The sequence below is a fragment of the Macaca thibetana genome, chromosome 20 (genome assembly GCF_024542745.1).
Source record: "Macaca thibetana thibetana isolate TM-01 chromosome 20, ASM2454274v1, whole genome shotgun sequence".
Taxonomy (NCBI): Eukaryota; Metazoa; Chordata; class Mammalia; order Primates; family Cercopithecidae; genus Macaca; species Macaca thibetana.
In genome coordinates this window covers 57,713,362-57,729,631 of record NC_065597.1, presented here as the reverse complement: position 1 = coordinate 57,729,631, position 16,270 = coordinate 57,713,362, and the positions used below count along the sequence as shown (strand labels likewise).

Sequence of the window (16,270 nt, the reverse complement as noted above, 5' to 3'; positions counted from 1 at the left end):
AGAGGCCTTGGACTGGGAGGTTTGATGGAGGCCTGTGGGTCCAGGGCGCCCCAGCCACGAGGTCAGGCAGGAGGGCAGCGGTGGACACGCCCCGGGGCGCACGCTCACTGGCGGCCGGCAGCCGGTGGGCAGAGGAGCACACGAGGCCGGGCACGACGCTGGGTGGCGCTGCCGGGCCGCCCTGCACTAGACCTGTTGCGTCCAGGGCGCAACTCCGGCAGGTTTAGAGTAAAGGGGCGCTCCGCTCTCTCCGCGCGCCCCCTGAAGCCCTGGACACAGCACCTCCGTTTGGGACGCCCTATGCCCACCTTAACTTGAGGCTCCCATCCAAGCAGCCTCTGCGATCCTCACCGCAACCGTGCTAGGCGCGTCGGGTGGGGCGGGAATAAAGTTTTTCCAACCCAGTTTGGGGAGAGGGCTGGATAGGGAGGACCTTCCCTGCTGCAGACTTCATGGCAGGCTGCACTGTGTCCCCTCCGCTCCACGGCTGCCCCGGGGGCCCTGCTTTCGGTAGGTGCCAGCCCCCTTTCCAGCAGGATGGGCTGACCTGTGTACCGCCCCCTCCCACCCCCTTCTCCATCCCCATCCCCTCCCCCGCCTCCCGCGCGCTCGGGCCCCAGCGTCTCCGGCCCCGCCTGCGCTGGGGTCGCTGCAGTCCCCGCGGCTGCCCCGGGCTCCTTGCCCAGGCGCCCGGGCCTTATTCCAGCCTGGGGAGCGCCTCGGGGGGGAGCACGGGACAGCGAGGGAGACCGAGGCGGGGGCCCTGGGCAACCCATCTCTCCGAACAGGGGAGGCGGCCCCGATTCCGAGAGCCGGAACGCAGGGAAAGGCAAGGACGGGGCGGGCGCCGCTCATCAGCCACTCCAGTCACGTCTGGGGCCACCGGCTGCTTTTTTCTTCCTTTCCCCCTTTGCTTTCTTCCCCCTCCGCTGTTGGCGAGGGCAAAGTGGCCGTGGCGGCGCCATGCCCGGGCCGGAGTGAGTGCGCGCGGGCGAAAATGGCGTACATCCAGGTAGGGCTGAGGCTGGGGGCAAGGTCCGGGGTGCGGGTAGGGGGTGCTGCGCCCCCTCCGGCTGGGAGCGCGCGGAAGGGAGGGCCCACGGCTAAGCTCCCACAAACTTGCTTCGAGAAAAAGGATGCCCGTGCGCGGGCAACCCTTGCAGCAACAGGGGTGCGTCCCGGGAGGAGAGACTGGGGACCCCCAAACCCCGGGATGGAGGGTCCTATGTGGACTCTGCAAAGCGCACCCTTGCCTCTTGGGGAGGGAATGGGGGGTGGGGCGGACTTTTCTTCCCCCCCCGCCCCTCCCTCTCCTTGGCACCCCACCCCAGGGGAGGGGCCGTGGGGAGGGCTGCCCGGGGCGAGCCAGCAGCCCGGCCCGTCAGCTGCCGTTGCCGTGGTGACGGCTCCGGCTAATTGGCCGGCAGACCGAGCCTGAGGCAGCTGTTCCGACCAGGAGGGACAAGGACGTCGTCTCTCCCGGGCACTGGGTGCTGAGGGGTGGGGGACACCCGGAGGCCAGAGGCGCGCTGGTGGAGAAAAAGGAGGCTGTTACTTTAGTCCGCTGCATTGGGATCTGGGAGATGTGGACCCTCTTCACCTTGAAGAAATGTCCCCCAAGAATCCTTGGTCTGAATTAATTCTGAAATAATTTCTAAGCAGCCTTTTTTGGGGAGAGGGGGCGGAGGGGTGGGCCGGGCTTCTTGATGAAAAGACCTTTCTCCTCTGCAAGAAGGGAAGTGACCGCAGGTCAGCGCCAAGGTCAAGCAGGCAGACGCGCAGTGAGACCCGTTGAGTTGCTTGCTTCTGGTGCTGGCTCCTCTGAGCTGGGCAGAGAAGCTTACAGACTTCCACGTCCAGGGTGCATCTTGGCTCACATCTTGTCCCCTCAGCCACAGCTGGGGGTGCTGCTGGTCCTCCCATTCCCCTCTGGCTCACGTATCCCCTCATAGTGTCCTCAGACGCTTCAGCCTGTCGGGAACTCTGTGCTGTGTCACCTGGCGGAGCCTCTTCCATTCGTCTCCTGCCTTCGATTCCCCGGATTGGCTTCCCTTTCGTGGAATCGCCAGTTTCTCTTTTCAAGTTCATTGAAGGTCACATTACTGTCCACCCACTGTGTGCTGAATGTTGTCCAGGGGCTATTCAATAGTCACCCAACACACACTTGGGCGACCGCCTACTAAGTGCTGGCACTGGGGATGCAGTGATGAAAACAGCGCAGTTCCTGCCCCTCTGAGTGCGCAATTTAGTGAGAAATGAACATATTTACTGGCTCCTGGGGTTCTTAATGGCCGCCTTCAGCAGAGAGAAATTAAGTGACTTGCCCAAGGCCACACAGCTGCTTAGGGGTCAAGGTGGGATCTCAAGGGGGGTCGGTGCGAGATATGTTAAGCATCTCATATGACAATGAGCAGAGATGTTGGTTTTCCTTCTAGAACAAGGTGTTAAACTTTTTTTGTCCTGTGAAGTGCCAGATAGTACTTTTTTTCTCTTGGAGGCTCACATGGTCTCTGTCACAACTATTCCACTCTGACTATAGCACCAAAACTGCTATAGACAGTAGTAAATGAGTGGGTGTGGCTGTGTTCCAATAAAACTTTATTTGCAGGCACCAACATTTGAATTTTGTATACTTTGCACGAGTCAAGAGGCAGTCATCTTTTTTTTTTTTTTTTTTCCCCCAACCTTTTAAACTTGTACAAATCATTCTTTGCTCAAGGGCTGTAGCAAAACAGGCTGCGGGGCTGGTTTTGATCTGCGAAGCTTAGTTTGCCAACCTCTGTTTAGAATGCATGGGTTTTCTTTCTTCCTCTTTCTTTCTGATATGAATTGGTTCTCTTCCATCAGTGTCAAACATGGGAACCCAGGAGACCCAATGCCAGAAAGACCGCATGCCTGGGAACGTCAGGGTACCTCTTTCATCTTCTTTGGTTTCTCTCGGTTCCTTGACACTCATCTTGCACCTGGGCTTTGAGAAGGCTGGGAAGGCTGTTTTTCAGCAGGGGCATGAGGTGGCCTTGTCTCTGTTCACTTTGGTTTCATAAATGGCCTCTTTTGACCACCACATGTCTAGGAAATGCTTCCCCATATTCCGAAAATGGTCATGGATTATCATGAAAAAGTATCACTTTATCCTAAACATTCTAAAGCACTTTTTCATGTAAGCCCTATGAGAGTATATTTTGCTGTTTTGTGCCCTGCTGTACCTGCCGGGACAATACCTGGTGCCTGCTGGGTACCACTATGTCTTGACAATCACCCAATTATCATCACAGAAAGGGTGCATTTTAATTTTCAACTGGACCGCACGCAAGTATTTGCAGAGTCAGTGTCCTGTCCCACCCTAACAGCACCCCTTTGACGTATAGAGTAGCCTTTCCACTAAAGAAGAGGAAACCGAGGCTCAGAGAGGCCCCCTGACTTGTGCGAGTCACGTGATCAGTCAATGGTGAGACTAGGACTGTAGTACTTCTTGACTCAGCTCGTTGCATGGCCCCTCAGCACCTTTGGGTCTTCTTCTGTGTATGGTTTGAGTTTTGGCTTTAGAGATTTTGTGATAAGTGCCTTTGAGTATTTCCCAAGCTGTTGTTATTCCCTTACCACTTCGAGGATTTTGATTTTTTCACAAGCCACGTACCACCTGTACTATGATGATGATGATGGTGATGACGATTATTTTAGACAGAGTCTAAATAACTCTGTTGCCCAGGCTGGAGTGCAGTGGTGTGATCTTGGCTCACTGCAACCTCTGCTTCCCAGGTTCAAGTGAGTCTCCTGCCTCAGCCTCCCCAGCAGCTGGGATTACAGGTGCCTGCCACCATGCCTGGCTAATTTTTTGTATTTTTAGAAGAGAGGGGGTTTCACCATGTTGGCCAGGCTGGTCTCAAGCTCCCGACCTCAGGTGATCCACCCGCCTTGGCCTCCCAAAATACTATGATTATAGGCATGAGCCACTGTGCCTAGCCCTACCTATGCTATTATTAACTTAATTTTTTTTTCTATAAATGGGCTAACTTTTATTTTTACTTTAACAAAATCACATGAAAAGGAAACATTACATCACTAATATCATAGGAAACCAAGATCATGTGACATGGGCAGAAGGCAACTGGAAGAATAACGCAATGGGAGTAATGCCACATTATTGAATTCTAGGTGGACATGGCTGTCTGCAAGGCTCTGGACAAGATCTACTTTCTTTGTTTAAAAGAAAGGGGATGGGTGAGGGTAGAAATTGATAAGTGGTAAAAAGATGTTAACATGCAGTGGTACCAAATTGAGACTTTCTCCTCCTGGAAGGAGAATTGGAAAGAAGATAATAACTTTCCCCCTCTTGATTCAAAGTTCTGAGTTTGAATCCCACCTCAGTTCACCTCTGGGGCATGCCCGAGGTTGGGGTGCAGGACTTCTAACCAACCTAGTCTACTTGGCCCATTTGGAAAACCATCTTAAAGAGAAGGAGGGAGTCTGTGCCCTGAAAACCCAGGAGACGAAGATGGGGAGGTGGGGTGGGGCCACAACAGGAAGGGAGGCCCTCCTTCCTCAAGAGGACCAGATTAGGGCTTCCTTTTTAGTTCCCTCTATTTGTGGGTGGTGATAGGAAACACCCCACCATTACCATTGGAGCAGAATTGGAAGGTAGGGCCTCCGGGAGGGCGGGGGAGCCAAGTAACATCCACTGTGTGCCTGCCTGCATGTTAGCTAATCATGTCCTTTTGGGTTGGCTACATGGCTATTTCTGTATAGGAAGGTTTGCTCTTCTCCTGAAGTGTGGCTGTATTGGATAGCATGACTATCTATCCGCCTGCTCTGATTCATAACAGCATACGGTGCAAATCAAATCGAAATGCTAAAGTTTCCCATTTATTTGGTGTTGGTTAACCAGGAGGCTACCAGCAGCCCTGAAAATAGCAACACCTTGTTAGGAAGTCAGCTCCCTTCCCAGGATGGTAAGTGGAAATACGCAGGGCTTTTTTTTTTTTTTTTTTCTGTAAATTTTTTTTTGAGTTGCTGGAATATTGCTAAACTGGTCTTGTCTCTCTTTCTTTAACCCCTTCGTTCCCTTACGCCCTTGGCTTCATCGTGGATCTTAAAAGGGCAGTTGGAACCATTAAACGAGGTGGGTTCATTTGTTGATTTGTTTGGTCTGGTTTCTAATCAAGAAATGCCTGACTTTCATTTTGGAGTCTTATGTGGGGCTGTGGGGATATTGAATATTCAACAATAACCTGGTGTTAATACCAGCAGAGTTTCCATTCCTTTCTAACGAAAGGAGATCCCGGTTTTGAAAAGACACCAGTTGAGAAGACAAATTTCCCTCTCCACCCCTACTTATTCCGTTTGATTATCTCTGTCTGTTTCATGTCACCGAGATCATTTTTTACATATTTTTCCCCTGCTTTCAAGAAGACAGAGTAATATTCATTGTGTTTTGAACATATTGTATAGCCCTTACAATGTTGTATAAACCACCCACATGTCAAGAAAGACGTTCACATAAACTACCAAAGAAAATACCTGCAAATGTTTTGCTTGCTACTAATGGCTCCAGCGAGTTGATGTTTGCTATCTTTGTGCCTGCAGTTGGTAAATAGAAATGGAAAACATTTTGTTCTAAGTGCTGAGCAGCAAAGCCAGAACTCCTGAATGTCTATTTCTCATCCGAGATTGGCTACTTTTAATTTTGGGTGTTGTTTCTCCTCTTCCTCTTCCCCACCCTGCCCACCACCCCTCTCCCCCTACCCCCGGCCCACCTCCCCCAATGGCCTCAGGGTTTTCTTTCTAGACTCTCTGATCTGCTGCTGTGCAGATGGACCTGCCGGCACTGCTGTCAGAAGTGCTACGAGTCCAGCTGTTGCCAGTCAAGTGAGGATGAAGTTGAAATTCTGGGACCTTTCCCTGCTCAGACCCCTCCCTGGCTGTAAGTAAAACTGCTCTGAACTTCTCTGAAATCAATTTCAAGACTTTTCCCTTTTTCTGAGAAGCGGGGGTTGGGGGTCTGGGCCACAGGAGGGCGGATGTGGGGGCATGAAAGAGAAGCAGGCTGAGTTTCCATGGACATCTTTGCTGAAGACTGCGAATATGTTCTGTACACCTCATTTTGTTCGGCAAGCTGGCAAGACCAGCTGGTGGCGGGGTTTTAGTTCACCTAGTGGCACATTGGGCCTTCTGAGATATGAACCGTGTAATGCTAAGTGTGTGGGCATTTTTAGTCATATAAAGTGTTGTTCCAAGCAGAAAAGGAGATCTGTGAGCCTCTATATTCTTCAAGGGCTGACCACATTCTGAGGGTTTCCATCCAAGTCCGCGTGACAAGATTCCCTAGCACCCAGCCCAGGGCATGCACATAGTAAAAGCTCGATAAATATCCGTTGCATGGATGGGTAGACGGAATCAACAAGCAAGCGCCTTTTTGCTGCTCCGAACAAGAACTTCAGAAACAGGGAAGCAGAAAAGCACCTCCAGGCTCCATCCTGTCCTCCAACGCTGTTTATGTTCTCTCTGGCATCTTTCGTTTTATTTCTAATTCGCTCTCCTCCCGCGCCTGCATACAACATCTCCATCTGCCAGTCGCTCAGATATTTTGGGAACGCAGTTTTGAAGCTTCTCAGCCACGTGCCTGGTCCACCTCTCCCTGACTGAGAGAGGGACGTGGTCAGAGAGCCTGGGTACAGTCAAGAAGGTCGGGGCTGGGAAGGATCAAGAAGTCATCAAGTGGGCTTGTCATGATTCGGAGGGGCAGGCCCAGAGAGGGAGAGAGACAGCGGCCAGAACCCACAGCTGGAGCCTGGCAGGGTGGAAGGAGGCAGTGCTGTTTCAGCTCAGTCCTTGGTCTGAGATTGCAAAAGTCTCTGGTGTCCCATCTTTCCCTCCCAAGTTGGGGGCTCATGCCTCAGGCCTCTTTTTCTCTTCTTAGAAGCAAGTATCAAATATTTCCATAGCAAAATGGCTCTGGATCCAGGCTCTGTGATCGCAACTATTATTTCTAGTTCTGTGACCTTGGGCAAATGGTTGGATCTCTCTGTACCTTGATTTCCCATCTGTGAAATGGGGTGATAAAAAGAATAGTATTTCTCTCAGAGTTGTTGCAGGGAGTCAATGAATTTGGAATGTGGAAAAGTAGTTAGGAATGCTTGATACTTCGTTGGTGATTATAAATGTAATTCTGGCTGGGGGCAGTGGCTCACACCTGTAATCCCAGCATTTTGGGAGGCTGAGGCAGGCGGATCACTTGAGCTCAGGAGTTTGAGACCAGCCTGGGCCACATAGTGAGACCCTCTCCCCCACCCCATCTCAACAAAACATCAAAAAATTAGCTGGGTGTGGTGATGTGTGCCTGTGGTCCCAGCTACTGTGGAGGCTGAGGATCGCTTGAGCCTAGGAGGTTGAGGCTGCAGTGAGCTATGATCGCGCCACTGCACTCCAGCCTGGGAAAGAATGAGACCCTATCTCAAAAAAAAAAAAAAAAAAAATAAACAAATAAATAAATAAATAAATAAGATATGCATATAATATGCTTAGCACAGAGTAAAAGTTTTATAAGCATTTATTTCTGTCAGTATTAGGTATCAATAGAGATTAATTAAACTGATACAAACACAATGTTAAAGAACTCTTCCATTATTCATTATTCATAAGTTGTGGCCTGAATCCTACAGGTGTGTGTGAAGTTGAGATTTTGGGTGAAAGCAACTCATTAATCAAGAGATAATTTGCAGCCGGGTGCTGTGGCTCTCATCTGTAATCCCAGTGCTTTGGGAGGCTGAGGTGGGAGGACAGCTGGAGGTCAGGAGTTTGAGACCAGCCTGCCTGGGCAACACGATGAGATCCCTATCTCTATAAAAATTTTTCAAATTAGCTGGGCATATTGCCTAGAGTTCCAGTTATTCGGGAGGCTGAGGTGGAAGGATCGCTTGAGCCTGGAAACTCAGGGCTGCAGTGAGCTATAATCATGCCACTGCATTCCAGCTTGAGCAACAGGGCAAGACTTAAAAAAAAAAAAAAAAAAAAAAGGATTCCACTGGTCTATGTAGCAGAAGTTAGTTCAGTCCATCTGATGTCTTTAAAGCTATGCTCACAAGAATGCCAACTCCATGTGGGCAGGGATTTTTGCCTGTCTTGTTCACTCAGAAAAAGTTGTTGACTGACACACTATTCTTCAGGCAGAACTTGCATTCTTAAAGTGCCAATCATCAGTTGAAAAGTTAATCTGAGTTCCTTTTGTAGTTATTTCTTAAGTACAGTGTGCCAGGCGCTGTGGCATACACAGGGCTAGATAGGGTCCTATGACCATGCTCAGGGCATTTTCAATCTCATGTAGGAGGTAAGGCAGGTATATAAGTCAGGTTGCCCCCTAGAGTTGTGCATTTACACCCTGCATTCCATATATGACAGTCCTGCATAAGGCCTTGTTATGAAAGAATCAGGAATGATGGCTTCAGGCGTAGCTGGATCCAGGAGCAGAAATCATGTCATCAGAGCCTCTCTCTGTTTCTCTCTCTCTCTCTGTTTCTTCTGTATTGGCCTCATTCTTAAGCTTGTTTTCTCCATGTGGCAGGACTAGACTTGCATTCTGTTGCCGTTGCATAAAAAGTGAACAAATAAACAAACAAAACAAAACCTGGAAAGGCTCTCATTAGCCTGGCTTGGGTTATGTACCAGTCACTTTCACTTGGAGGAAATGGTGCCAGAATCATGCCAGTTACCTGCCCACCCAGGAAACCAGGGAAATGCTCATTTCTATCCGAAACACATGAACTAAACTACTAGACCAGGGGTTGGCAAACTTTTAAAGTATCAAATAGTAAATATATTAGCCTCATGGGCCATATGGTCTCTGCTGCAGCTACTTATTTCTACCATTGTTGTGCAAAAGCAGCTGTAGACCATAAATGAAGGGGCAGGGCTGTGTTTCATTAACACTTCATTTACAAAATCAGGCAGTGAATTTGGCTTTGTAGTTTGCAGACCCCTGTAATAGACAATTGGGGTGTTGTGACTACAGAGGAGAAAATTGACTAGAGAAGTGGGCAGACACCACAAATGGACACTACATCTAGGAAGAGCTGGGGGAATAGTGGAAAATGAGCCTGCAAGCTCAGGTTGAATTGGGTCTTGAATGCCGGAGTAAGGAATTTGGATTTTCTTCTGTACCAGCGGAGACCCCTCAGAGGTGTTGAAAATCACAGTCAGGTACCTGTTTGCCCCCTAGATATCCAAATGTTGAGTGTTACAGATGCACAGCCTAGGTTCTCATGCTGAGTTGGAAGACAGTTGCATTTTACCTTGACTGCTGCTGACCCTTTGTGTAAGCAGGGGCAAGGGGGCTGGGACCCTCTGGGAAGACACTTCTTTCGGTTTTGCCACTAGTAGAGAAGTGGACTGTAACTTTCCCAGCAGGGCCAATACACCACACAACTCCAGGTGGCACCAATTCCCATGGTGGCCATCATGAATGGCACCACCTAGGGTTGTGCAGTCTACAGACTGAACAGCTGTGCATGACCTTTGTGCTTCCCAGGATGAATGAGGTCTCTTCTGAACACTGGGCAGTGCTTGACACATTTTTGGCACTCAGCATAATGCAAAACGGTAAGAGAAATCTGTAAAGAGAAGACGGCTAAATCATTCAGAAAGCAAATTTACAGCTTTGTATTTTCCCCAGATTTATTTACCAAGTGGGCAGCTGCATGTTATCAAACAGACAGGAAGTAGAAATGTCAAGTGTATGGGCTTCGCAGTGCTGTTCCTACTGCGACATTTGAGCCGAGAACCATGGGACTTGCCTCTGTGGACTGGCACGTGGCAGATGAGCTGGCCCTTTGTGTGTGCTCTGTGTGTGATCTTGGGGGACACAACATTAATTGTCACATATGCTCATGTCCTGTGGGCCCCCAACTTTTCTTGGCTGGGCTGGTGAAGATTGGGAAAACTGCACAATCTAACTGGTGCCTTTTGAAGCAATGCCAGAAAGACCCTCATTGAAGAGTGAATTAAAGTCAAGTTGGTTGATTGCTTGTCGAACAAGCATATGTTGAATCCCTACAATGTGCAGAGCTCTTACAGGTCTCACAGAGATGCCTCACTTGGCGATTGGGAGTGTGTGCCATTTAGAGTTTAGCATTACTGGCTCAGTTGGGGTTCTCCCTTTTAACAGTGATGCAAATTAGTTATTCATCCTTCTCACAACCTGTGTTAGTTTGTTTTGTGTTGCGATAAAGAGATACCCAAGACTGGGTAAGGTTCAAGTGATTCTCATGCCTCAACTTCCCAAGTAGATGGGACTACAGGTGTGTGCCACCATGCCAGGTTAATTTTTGTACTTTTAGTAGAGATGGGGTTTCGCCATGTTGGCCAGGTTGGTCTTGAACTCCTGACCTCAAATGATCCACCCAGCTCAGCCTCCCAAAGTGCTGGGATTACAGGCGTGAGTCATCGCGCCCGGCTCCTGATAATGCTTTTGAAGAACATTAGATCAGTCTCATCTCATGCACAGAATGTGTCTGAAGACTTCACAGCATTCAAAACTTGCATTTTTCAAGACAAGTTTTCCTGTAGGCTTTAATGTCACGTTGCGGGGGTTGCAGCCTCGGAAGGCATAAATCTACAGCCATTATGGCTTAGGGGCATGTTATTAGCGGCATCAGTCTCAAAACGATGTCACCAGCTGTTTTTCTACCTCCTTTTCCATCCCTCCAGCATCCTTACCTAGCTTTATGAGTATTGGGGGGGAGATCTTAAAGCCCCCCAGTTGTAATAATATCAACTAAGCTGGGCATGGAAGCATGCAACTATAGTCCCAGCTACTCAGGAGGCTGAGAGCGGGAGGATCACTTTGAGCCTAGGAGTTTGAGTCTAGCCTGGGCAACATAGTGAGATCCTGTTTCTTAAACAAACAAACAAACAAAAAATCAATGAATTGATCAATTGATCAATCCATAAAAAATGTTTCAAAATGTATTGAGCGCCTGTTTACTACACAACCAAGCACTGTTCTAAGCATTTTATTTATTTATTTTTGAGACAGGGTCTCTCGCTCTGTCTCCCAGGCTGGAGTGCATTGGCACAATCATAGCTCACTGCAGCCTCAAACTCCTGGGCTCAAGCGAGCCTCTTGCCTTAGCCTCCCAAGTGACTATGACTACAAACACAAGCCATCATGCCCAGCTAATTTTTAATTTTTTTTTGTAGAAACAGAGTTCTGCCGTGTTGCCCAGGCTGGTCTCAAACTTTCGAGCTCAAGCGATCCTCCTGCCTCAGCTTCCCAAAGTGCTGGGATTACAGTTGTGGGCAACCATGCCCAGTCAACTTTTAGTAGAGATGGGGTCCTGCTGTGTTGACCAGGCTGGTCTCAAACTCCTGGCCTCAAGGGATCCTCCTGCCTTGGCCTCCCAAAATGCTGGGATTATATGTGTGAGCCACCATGCTCGGCCTCTACACATTTTATATGTGTTAACTCATTCAGGGTTTGCAACCACCATATAATGTGGGTACTGTCAATATTTCCACTTTACAGATGGGGAAATGGAGGTACGGGAGGGGAAAGGGACTTACCCCAGTACCCAGCCAGGGTTCAGCCCCAGCGGTTCTCTTAATCACTACCCCGTATCGTCTTTCTTCTCCATCCACCCTTACCCGCTCCTTCCCAATTTCTCAGCAGTTCTTTATTGGGAGCACATTGAGTCACGGCTGCTGCTAATTTATAGCTATTTCTTGACATCAAACTTCTGTTCAGAAATTGTTGATTTTCAGGGCCATTTCTGCCACGCAAAGAACCCTTGAGTGACATTGTTATAGGATATTTTTAAAAGATCTTAAATTATAGACACAGTGACTATTGAAATACCAGGACACTTGTAACCAAAAGCAGAAGTTTGGATGCCTATAAACCACCAGACGGTTCACTGCAGACTAGAGATTGACAGGTCTCGGGCTTCACTGAGCCAAAGTGGCGCCCCCACGTGGCGACAGCCTAAGTTTACACAGTTCTCCGCCCAGCCCCAGCTTTGAAATTATGCAAGTTCTTGACAGATTGTTCTAAATCGGGGAATATTTCTTCATATCATTTCACATTTGGTGCAAAAAGCAAGACGTTGTTGAGAGTTTAAGGACACCACACTGTTTCAAATTTGCATTATTCCATGTTGCATAAAATGGGTCTGAGAACGGTTTCATCGCGGGTCTTAACCCCCAAGGGATGGAGATGCCAGTCCCTCGGGATTCCTGGACAGCTACTGAGACCTCTTCCCTTCCTATAGGATGGCCAGCCGGAGCAGTGACAAGGATGGTGACTCTGTCCATACGGCCAGCGAAGTCCCGCTGACCCCACGGACCAATTCCCCGGATGGAAGACGCTCGTCCTCAGACACATCCAAGTCCACACACAGCCTGACGCGGAGGATTTCGAGTAAGTATCTCCGCTGTACCTCTCTGGGGGCCCTGGCCGACTTTCCCAGACACTCCCACGGAGAGTCATGAAGGGCAGTGTGGTTGCTGGGGGAGGGCGGCAGAGTGGGGTGACAGTCCAGGAGACAGGGGGAGAGAGAGATAATGACGGTGTGACAGAGGACGGCATCACACCTGATTGCTGATGAGTTCAACCAAAAGCAATCATTTTGATTGATTTTTGCTTTTATTAATTTTAAGTTTGATTGAATTGGCTGAATTGATTCACATTGTCAGTGTATATCATTTCAGATTCTGAAAGATGGGTGTGGCTATATTATATAGAAGGGCTTGTCAATTCTGGTGACTTTGGGAGCTAGGCGGGTTGCATCAGTGGCCAAATGCAGAGGTTACATAGAGATAAACATTGCCTGAGTGCGGTGACAAATGGCAGCTGCCGCTCTGCCTGGAGAGTTACTAGGGCAGGGTGAAGACTTCAGTCAATTGAAAAGTGAATGCCCCATTGAAAGGGGAGCAGGGCGGCTGCTGCTCAGCTTGGCCAATGGTAGCTGTATGGGATTGGGGGCCCAGTATTGTCTGATCTTTGTAAAGAGATATTGGCAATCTGGGTTTTTTTTTCTTTTTTTATATGAAACATTCTTACTTTTGAGTCTAAACAAAATGTATGTGCAGCCATCAAACTTGGCCGCCCAATTTGTCTACTCTGTTGTGTGGCATATGTGTTTGACCAAACAGCATGATTTGGGTGAGGATGAAAAAGGAAGATAAACACCCAGAGACTCCCAACCTCCTTCTGCTCCACAAAAGTATCTCTTCTCTGCGTGAACTGATGTCTGAAATTCACTAAACAGAGAGAAAAGCTTAAAATGCCTGAAACAAGTCCATTCAGGTGGAGATCATTGGTGTCCAACCTTTCCTGGGGGTAGAGGGAAAAGAAAAAAGTAGGAAGAAAAAAAAAAAAAAAAGAGTTCAAGGGCATGAAATAGTGAAACAGAGGGAGCACGGGGTTTCTTTAGGCCTCAGTCTTCCCATCTGTAAAATGAGAGGGCTGATCTAGAACTGTGCTGTCTGGTGTAACAGTTACCAGACACACGTAGCTGTTGAGCATGCAAATGGTGTGAGACTGAATCTTACTGATGTTCTGTGAGTGCAAAATATGTACTGGACTTTCAAGACAGTGAGAAAATAAAAGGCCTGGTGTGGTGACTTGTGCCTATAATCCCAGCACTTTGGGAGACCGAGGCGGGAGGATCACCTGAGGTCAGGAGTTCGAGACTAGGCTGGCTAACATGGTGAAACCCTATCTCTACTAAAATACAAAATTAGATGGGCATGGTAGCGCATGCCTGTAATCCCAGCTACTTGGGAGGCTGAGGCAGTAGGATCACTTGAACCCGGGAGGTGGAGGTTGCAGTGAGCCGAGATCACACCACTGCACTCCAGCTCAGGCAACAAAAGTGAAACGCTGTCTCCAAAAAAAAAAAAGAGAGAGAGAGAGAGAATTTAAAGTATCTCACTAAAATGTTTTTATATTGGTTCCATGTTGAAATGATTATATATTGGATATAGTGGGTTAAATAAAATAAAATACTAAAATTAATTTTGCAGGCCAGGTGCTGTGGCTCATGCCTGTAATCCCAGCACTTTGGGAGGCCAAGGCAGGCAGATTGCTTGAGGCCAGGAGTTCAAGACTATCCTGGCCAACATGACGAAACCCCATCTCTACTAAAAATGCAAAAATGGGCCAGGTGTGGTGGTACACAACTGTAGTCCCAGCCACTTGGGAGGCTGAGGCATGAGAATCACTCGTACCTGGAAGGCGGAGGTTGCAGTGAGCCGAGATCCGCCACTGGACTCCAGGCTGGGCGACAGAGCAAGACTCTGTCTCAAAATAAACAAATAAATTACATTAAATTAAAGGAATTTTGCCCTTTTTTTGGCATGTTTTTAAAGTCATGGCTGCCAGGATATTTTAAGTTACATATGTGGCTTGCATTTCTGGCTTGCGTTATCTTTCTGTGGACAGTGTGAGCCTAGATGATTTCTGAGTCTTATGCCCAGCTCTGAACACAGGTGATTTCCATTTAGCACACATCTATCAGAGCACCTCCCATGCCTCAGGCAAATGTCTCATAAAGACAGCTGTTAGGGCAATTAGCAAGAATGCCATGAGCTCATTGCTAGAAGAGTGGGATGCACAAAGGTTAGAATTATGAACTTGGGATCAATGCACTCTGCTGGTTCATGGAAGGGAGAGAGGCAGCCTGTAAGCGATGAAGTTTGAATACGAACCTTGAAGAAGTATAATCGTTCCCATTTATTGGTCTGTGCCTATGGGTACATTCTGCGCCATGCCCTTTCCATGCCCTGGTTCAGTGGATCTTCATCACATTCTTTGAGGTAGGTGCCATTATTGACTCTATTTTACTGATGGGAAAACAGAGTCCCAGAGAGTCAAAAGAATATGCCCGGAGTCACATGGCTCATTGTTAATGAGTGCACGAGTAGTGAGTAAGTGGCTGAGAGGGAATTCTACCCAGACACTCTGGTCCCAGAGCTCACTTTCTTAAAGTGGAGACATCATAGGATAATGGTTAGAGCCAGACTCTGGGGCCAGCTAGACCAGCCTGAACCCTGGCTCCTCCACTTGCAAGGGTGTGACCTTCAGAAAGTTACTTAAAGCTTCTGTTTCCTCATCTATAAAGTGAAGAGAATAGTAATTATCTAAGAATTCAAGGGCATGTGAAGATTGTGATTGCACATATGAGATGATGTAATGTACTCAGTCTATTAGAGCAGTGCCTGGCACTTAGCTGCTGTGATGACGGCAGTGGTGACAAGAGTGCCACCATACTGTCTGTCACAGAATCAATGAGTATTTCAGAGTGTGGAGAAAGATGGCAAGGATCATTTTGAAGCAGAGTAAACAGTGCAAGAATCTGCTCACCTGCAAAGTTGCCCAGGTGTGCCTTGTATGTGGCTGTCTTCATTGTTATTTCTGGTGGCTCTCAGGTCTTGAGTCAAGACGTCCCAGCTCTCCACTCATCGATATTAAACCCATCGAGTTTGGCGTTCTCAGCGCCAAGAAGGAGCCCATCCAGCCTTCGGTGCTCAGACGGACCTATACCCCCGACGACTATTTCAGGAAGTTCGAACCCCACCTGTACTCCCTTGACTCCAGCAGTGACGACGTGGACTCTCTGACGGACGAGGAGATCCTGTCCAAGTACCAGCTGGGCATGCTGCACTTCAGCACTCAGTACGACCTGCTGCACAACCACCTCACCGTGCGCGTGATCGAGGCCAGAGACCTGCCACCTCCCATCTCCCACGACGGCTCGCGTCAGGACATGGCACACTCCAACCCCTACGTCAAGATCTGTCTCCTGCCAGATCAGAAGAACTCAAAGCAGACCGGGGTCAAACGCAAGACCCAGAAACCCGTGTTTGAGGAGCGCTACACCTTCGAGATCCCCTTCCTGGAGGCCCAGAGGAGGACCCTGCTCCTGACCGTGGTGGATTTTGATAAGTTCTCCCGCCACTGTGTCATTGGGAAAGTTTCCGTGCCTTTGTGTGAAGTTGACCTGGTCAAGGGCGGGCACTGGTGGAAGGCGCTGATTCCCAGTTCTCAGGTAAGGGATGGGTTTGTGGTGTTTCCTCCTGGGAGCTTTTTAAAAAAGTGATCGTTTTTATTTTATTTTACTGTTTAAAAGGCTTTTTTGGATTTTTAAAACTTTTTATTTTGAAATAATTTTTGACTCATAAGAGGTTGCAAAAATAGCAGAGAGTTCCCGTGTCCTCTTGATCCAGCATGATAGCATCTTACACAATCAGGAAATAGACATTGGTAACTAACCTAGCGCTT

General features: G+C 48.5%; 2 protein-coding genes across 4 annotated transcripts in view; both read left to right on the top strand.

The window, feature by feature from the left end:
• Positions 1-16,270, top strand: part of IQCK (IQ motif containing K) — a 959,718-nt gene that overhangs the window by 275,606 nt on the left and 667,842 nt on the right. The window lies entirely within an intron of this gene.
• SYT17 (synaptotagmin 17) overlaps positions 621-16,270 on the top strand; it is a 93,373-nt gene continuing 77,723 nt past the window's right edge. The window contains exons 1-5 of one of the 3 annotated variants that reach the window (XM_050775015.1): positions 621-1,012; positions 5,102-5,119; positions 5,772-5,920; positions 12,258-12,406; positions 15,418-16,037. In XM_050775015.1, coding sequence (XP_050630972.1) covers positions 998-1,012; positions 5,102-5,119; positions 5,772-5,920; positions 12,258-12,406; positions 15,418-16,037 — 951 coding nt within the window. In that variant the 5' untranslated portion in view covers positions 621-997. Of the gene's footprint in view, positions 1,013-4,694; positions 4,950-5,096; positions 5,120-5,771; positions 5,921-12,257; positions 12,407-15,417; positions 16,038-16,270 lie in introns of those variants that run through there. The other 2 variants (XM_050775016.1, XM_050775014.1) reach the window with 2 other exon arrangements.